General features: G+C 34.0%; 1 protein-coding gene across 1 annotated transcript; it reads right to left on the reverse strand.

The window, feature by feature from the left end:
• Positions 1-62: 62 nt before the first annotated feature.
• Positions 63-1,801, reverse strand: LOC118754962 (probable basic-leucine zipper transcription factor Q; the record flags this gene model as incomplete). The annotated part of the gene is made up of 2 exons (XM_036489825.1): positions 1,358-1,801; positions 63-904 (listed from the first exon to the last, which is right to left on the reverse strand). A coding segment is annotated over exon 2 (672 nt), but the record flags the coding sequence as incomplete, so codon positions are not given.
• Between the last annotated feature and the right edge of the window lie 5,119 nt (positions 1,802-6,920).

A 6,920-nucleotide genomic window follows, 5' to 3' on the forward strand; every position in this document is an offset into this window, starting at 1 on the left:
CAAATAGAATATTTGTATGATAACGAAACTCGATTTTTGCTATGCAAGTAGCAATTACTCACCGTTTTGAAGAGATACTGGCGATCTGCGGCTGTAGCATTGGCGGACGATTTCTTCATATTCGCCGTATGCAGCAACACCGACTCCAATTGGCTAGCATTGATTGGCGTTTGCAGCAAAATGGTATTGGTTGTATTGCCAGTTGCAGTGCCACCGCCGCTGCTGCTGCTACTCCCGGCAACCGAAGCCACTGCACCAGCACCAGTGCCACCACCGCCACCAGCAACACTTTCTTTAGTGGCAACATATACCGTGCTTTTGCTTGTTGGTGTTGTTGTTGTTGCATGTGTTGTTGCTTGTATTGATTTGCGTGCAACAGTCGTGGTTGTGGGCAATTGTGTCAATGTTGCAGCAACGTTTGTTTTATCAATTTTCTGTTGTTGCTTATGCTGCTGATGTTCCAACTGCTGTTGCGGCTGTTGCGGCTGTTGCGGCTGTTGTTGTTGTGGTGGTGGTTGCTGCTCATTATAAATACTAATAATGCCATGCTTATTCTGTATGACAATCTGTCCGTTCTCGTTCCGTGAGCCGCGCAACAATATTATGTTGTTGGTTAACTGCTGCGCCAGTGATTGCTTTTGCGTCGTCTGCAGTTGAAGCTGTTGTTGTTGCTGTTGCTGCTGTTGGTGTTGTTGTTGCAACAGCTGTTGTTGTTGTTGCTGCTGTTGCTGCATTGATGTGGAAGTGTTGTGAGTCGTTGTTTTTGTTGTTGTTTTGGTTGTTGTTTTGGTTGTTGTTGTTTCTTATGTTGTAGTTGTTTTTGTTGTTGTAGCTGTGGTAGTTGGCTTTGTTGTCTTCTCGCTAGCAACATTGTTGTTGCTTGATTCGCCGTTTGCACTAGACGCTGCAAAAAAAAAACAAGATGAAAAACAAAATGTTACTCATACGCCATGTAGGAAGAGCTTGTTTGTTTCTATTTAATGTTACGCATACGCCCTGTGCTACTGAGTTCGAATGAAGGTTCATTTGGCTTATAGCATGGACAGACGGCAACGTTAAACCGGATTAACGGCGCAGTTGATCTGATCGAAATTCTACCCTGACAGGCGGCAGTATTGCGGATTAAGCGAGCCGCGAAGTCATGAGTTCGAAACCCACGGCCAGCAAAACTTTAAAAATTTTGTTTAGATTATTCAATTCTTACTTTTATTTTTTTTTTTTAATGTAGTTATAGTTGCTGTGGTCTTTAAACTCTAAAAAATTAAATTAACTTGCATTCTTTATGTAAAATAACTTAAAAATACTCTTAAAGTTCTAACTCAAATGGGTTCTTATTTAATTTCAATTGGATTCCTACCTGAATTTGTATGGTGTCCAAGCTAGATTTGCATGTTCTGTGTTATCTACGTTCTCTGAGTTTTGGTTAGTGTTGTCACTGAAAATGCCATTGATCCGTACTAAGTTAGGGAATTTAGTGTAGCGCTTAGTCTGGATCAATTCCCGAGATAATTCCGAATTATCGAGTTTTCGCGGATAAACGCTGCTATCTGTCTATGCTTTTATCGCTGTTAAAAAGCGATGAAATGCGGAAGACCGGATTTTCTCATTTTTTTAGCCGTTCAGGCTTTTGCAGGATTCTCCGTATTTTCGAGATATTTTTTCTGGATGCTTCGGTGATGTTTTAATTTGTTGGCAACTTATCTGGTGTCTCTGTGTTTTTTGGGACTTTTCGTGATGTTTTTAGATATGTAAATTGAGAACTTTCAGTTTATTTTGTTGGCAATCTTCGAGGTTGGAGTTCGTTCATAAAAAAATCACGTGATTTTTTTTTTACTCTGAAATTAAAACCACTCCAAAAAATGGTATCTAGATTGTGGAAATTTTTTTTTAATTTATGGAGGATTTTATTCTTTTGAAGGAAAAATATATTGGCGCTTACACATATGTTAGTTTTTGGCCGAGCTTCTCCTCCGATTTGTGGCGTGCGCCTTGATGTTGTCACACAAATGGGTGGTGGGGGACCTACAATTTTATGCCGACTCCCAACAGCGATTGTATTTTAATGAGAAGCTGTTTTTCATGGCAGAAATACACTCAGAGGTTTGCCATTGGCTGCCGGGGGCGATCGCTATTAGAAAAAACTTTTCTTTTTTTTCAATGGAGTTATTTGAGCTTTGTGCCGCTATTAGTTTGTTAGGAAAAATAGGGAAAACACCGAAGTCTTAGCGATAGAAGATTTTTTATTTTTCGATGTTGGGTTGAGCAGGGCTTGACCCCAGGCGCCGCAGCAGCCGCCATATACATATGTATATTAATCCATATACATATGTAGGTTTCTCTAAAGATTTTGTGGATTTTTATAAATAGATACTGGTAAAGGGGTTTCACATATTCTAAATTAGTTACAAATTAAATAAAACATCATAATATGGGTTTCAAGTGGACATATTTTCGGAAAATCCACAGTTCAGAAATATTTTTAGTAAGGTTTCCACTTATTTTGAATCGTCAATTTATTTAATTTTTTGCTTAGAAAATAAAGTTACAATATTACTATTCATGGTTACTAAAAAAAGAACCTTAAACAAAACTTTACTTATATAATAAATGTTATCCCTTAGGATGCTAGTGTAAAGTTGCCACTTATTTTCGATTATACAAAATTTAACTGAAATAATGCAATATTCTAGATAAAGGTTGACAGGTTTTTTGGTTGTAATAAAAAATTTTAAAATCTGATGAATTTCAACAAGCCTTTCTTTGTATGTATGTATGTAGTATTTAGTTTAATCAAGATATGTACTCTCCATCCTAGCCTATTTTTAAATAATGCAATTTTTTAATGCAATTTATTAGATATCAAAAGCTAAATTGTTTTTAATTTATCTCAAAATATTCTTTTTGTAGAATTCTGCGGCTTCATATAGGCTAAAATTTTGGCAATATTTTTTGTTTATCAACATAACTTTTTTTTAGTTTTCTATTTTTATTTTATTTCGCTGATTGCTGAGGTATTTATTAGGCTCAAATATCAAACGAAAATATACATAAATATGTGTATATTACACAGTAGTTCTAAATAATAAATTCCATTAACAGTTATTACAAACAAAAAAAAAATATAAATTAAAAATCTCCAAGCGACAATTATTTTATACCCAAACCTTGGAAACTTTAAAAAGTATATACATTTCGAGCAAAGTTCCGTCAAACCTGGTACTAATTATTGAATTGACAAAATTTCCGAAAACAAAAGAAGAACAGTTAGAAGATAAAGTTGAAAAGTTGATATATCTTAGTGCTTTTTTAAATATGCAGTTGAAACTAGTGGAGAAGCGCTGAAAAAACTAAAAGGTGCTGATGTAATAAATAAAAAGGCCTATGAAGAGCTATAAATAGATTCAACTGGTCAGATAAACAGGAAATAAAACGTATTCTGTCGTCGCTCAAAAACTTGATGATGCTACTGAACTGAAAAAGGTAGAGAAGAAGGCGACAAATAGGCTATTGGTGTTATCGCTGAAATCACAAATAAAGCCTAAGATATGCCACCGTGAAATCGTTACACATTTACCATCAGTCTTAACCGCACGCGCTTCAAACGAAGGTAAATAAAACCTTTGTTCTACTGTTTCAATGAGTGTTACAAATTTTAATATGCGCAACTCTTCCATCTTATTATTTTAGTACACTGACTCTACTCGTTTTTCGATTGTTTGTCGTTTCGTGAATAAATCTCTCGACATTATTTCCTGCCAGGGATAATATATTAAGACAAATCACCTGCTCTAAAACCTGCCTCATAAGAATCATCTAAAATCTGTGTTCTGTTTACTGCTTCATCAAAACAAATATCATGGAAATTTTCTTTAAGCAGAACAAATATTAGCTGGTGCTCCATGCAATATCTTAGATAAAATTTTTTGGTATAAAACCTTTTTTCTTAATTAAGAAATGATTCAAATATTTGTTTGTTTCTTCCGTAAAACAAAAATTATGAAACTCTTTTAAACTATTGACTACTGCAGTCAACATACCACATAAATCAGGCGGTGTAAAACTGTCTTATGGAAATCATTTAAAACTTTTGGGTTTTTCTCTTTTCTCATTGAAGCAAGTACAATGTAATCCTTTTAAATTAAAAGAAGCATGCATTCCTGCTCCACATAACGTATTTAGATGATAAGTTACTTGGCGTAAAATCTGCCTTATAGAAATCATCTAGAAGTCCTGTTCTGTTTCCTTTGTCACTAAAACAAACACTATGCAACTTTTCCTTTTCCTTTTTCTTTTTTTTAAATATTGTGTTTTATTTACTTGCTCATTGAACCAAATATCATATCGGCCTTTAAAAGCTTTTGCATGTACGAGTACGCCATGTACGGTAGGGTCATAGAAGAAAATATTAGACATTTTTATTTAATTTTTATGATTTTTTTGCAAAAGAACTAAAGTTTGACAAAAAATCTGTTATATTTTTATTTAATTTTTTCCCTGTTAAAATGTGATTTTTTTATAAAAATGAAAATAATTATGTTGGGAAAATGATCTGATCTAAGTAGGAAAACGATATACAGATCCGTAATGCACGGCCCAATCTAAAAACATAGATCAGCGCTAGTGCTATGAAGAAATTTCAGTACCTGCAGGCAAAATTCTTGCAGGCTGGGATTAAGGACTCCCCCCCCCCTTTCCTCGCTTTCAAATGTGCTATTGGCAAATCCGAAGTTAAGCGCCCAAGCTATATAGGTGAATCATTGTGGATATTTGGGGATGCAATTGCTTTAATGAGCATACAATCATTTTTATCTTTTCCGATGATACAGCTGTAATTACACCTCTATTCGCTGCATTAACTGCAGATTTAAGGGCAAATGTAGATAAACGTGGATGGAGTTGGAATAAAACATCAGATATTAGAGATTTTACGGTTTGCAAAAGAGAATTGTCCATCAGAAAATCTGGCAAGTTTTAATGTTTGCGTGGTTAGGGACTTTAAGGAATATTTCCTATAATAAGAAATATATATATTTTCTTTTTTTTTTTTGTAAGTGTTTCTAGTATCACCGTACCGAATTAGCATCACCTGATCTTAGTGGTTTGTCTAGTCATAGTAAGTAAAGGTGTTTTATGCATTATAATGGGGAAAATATAGGGTTAGTTAGAAGTTTGTTAAATCGAGTTTGCAGAAAGGTTAGAGTGTTTTTTGAATCAATGCCCATCTTTTTGCACTCCGTTAGAAAATATCGATTTTTTCCAGCATTCTGATTTCGTATTTTTGCTACTGCGTTTGATTCTGATATTGCAAATGAAATCTCAAAAAATAAATCTCAAGTTTTGAAATGACACAAAAAAACGCCGTAATACGTAAACTTAATATTGAGTCGTAGATTATGTATACCATGTTTCCAGATCAGATCATGTCACCAAGATATTTTTGATGAAAAAAATCAAGCTTTAGCAAAGAAGAAAATAGAAAAATAAATCTTTTGTATATTTTTTTTTTATTTGCATTAAAGTCCGTTTTTTTTTTTTTTAATCAAGCTATTAACAACGAAAATCGAAACATATATAAACACCGTTTTAATGGACAATTTAAAATGTGAAATAATTTTTTGTATTAAATAGGAGCAGGAAATAATGTCCTACCACCCGTCCTACATAGTGTATGAGTAATATTTTCGATGTTAAAGGTCAGTATGCAGCTCTCAAGAAAACGGTCAAGAAAAAAATTGCCATTAATTCGTGTGTATGTCCACGAAATTTTGGCATCCGATACTTCAAGAAATAATGGAACGGGCATATATTTCTGTTGCAAAGTTGGGTTGCCTTGTGCATTTTTTTCACAAAAAACTTTAGAAAACCGTAGTAGAAAGCTTAGCAAATTTCTTAAGAACTGCGTACTGCCTTAAGGAAATTTGACACAACATTTGACATTTCTTGTACATGATTTTATATGGAGTTTTTGCTTTTCTTGAGAGCTGCATACTGGCCTTAAAGTTGTAATTTTATTTTCATTCGCAATGCAAACTTAAAATGAAAATATCTTGAAAATTAAAATTACCTGATCTATAAAAACGGTATACAGATACGTAATTCAAAATTAAGTTTACGTATTTTGTGTCAATTTAGCGTCCCTACAGTATAATTTCGTTTTGATAAGGATCCATACTTCCATAACATTATTTGATCTAGGAAATAATCGATGAGTTGCGGTTCGTTATCTTGAGGGCAGTAAAAAACGGGTCATAAGATTAGGAAATATTGCAGAGAATAAGGGTTCGTTGTCCAGATATCCCAGAAGGTACACAGGTACATGATGATCTGCTTATATACCAGAATTTGCGACAACTGATCAATTTTGTAGGTGGGTACTGGCTTCAACAGCATGATATACATAGTTGATATAGCAAGATCATCATGGTATGAAAATATGTCCCGCACCAACAGCGTGGAGGTGGGGGGCTCTACAATTAGGCGGCGAAATAGTGATATCAATTGATTTTGGCCCGCAATTAGCATTGGATCAAACTAACGGAGTGAGTAGAGTTTGTAAGTGGTAGTTAGAGGATAAAGTTTTCTTTACTCCATATTTACGCATTTTATGAGTAGAGTTTATTCAAAATAATATAGAAGGTTAGTTAAGACTCGCTCAGCTAGTTTTAGATACTGAGGCTGTGTGCTATTTAAAATGATTCCCTTAATTTTAGGTAACAAATAATTTAAATAAAAAAGATAAAATTCAATCCGAAGAAAAATTTATATGGTTAAAACTTAACCTTTTTTATAAAAAGAATAATATACAGCCCGCAACAAAAGATAGCACATCAACATTTTTACCAGTTTTGACCGCTTTTCTTTTGCTTTTTTAAGGTTCATTAATTTTTCATTAAAGTTCAGCTCCATGTCCAACAAAAACC

Source organism: Rhagoletis pomonella, unplaced genomic scaffold, assembly GCF_013731165.1.
Source record: "Rhagoletis pomonella isolate Grant_MI unplaced genomic scaffold, Rhpom_1.0 Rhpom_scaffold_04997, whole genome shotgun sequence".
Classification (NCBI taxonomy): Eukaryota; Metazoa; Arthropoda; class Insecta; order Diptera; family Tephritidae; genus Rhagoletis; species Rhagoletis pomonella.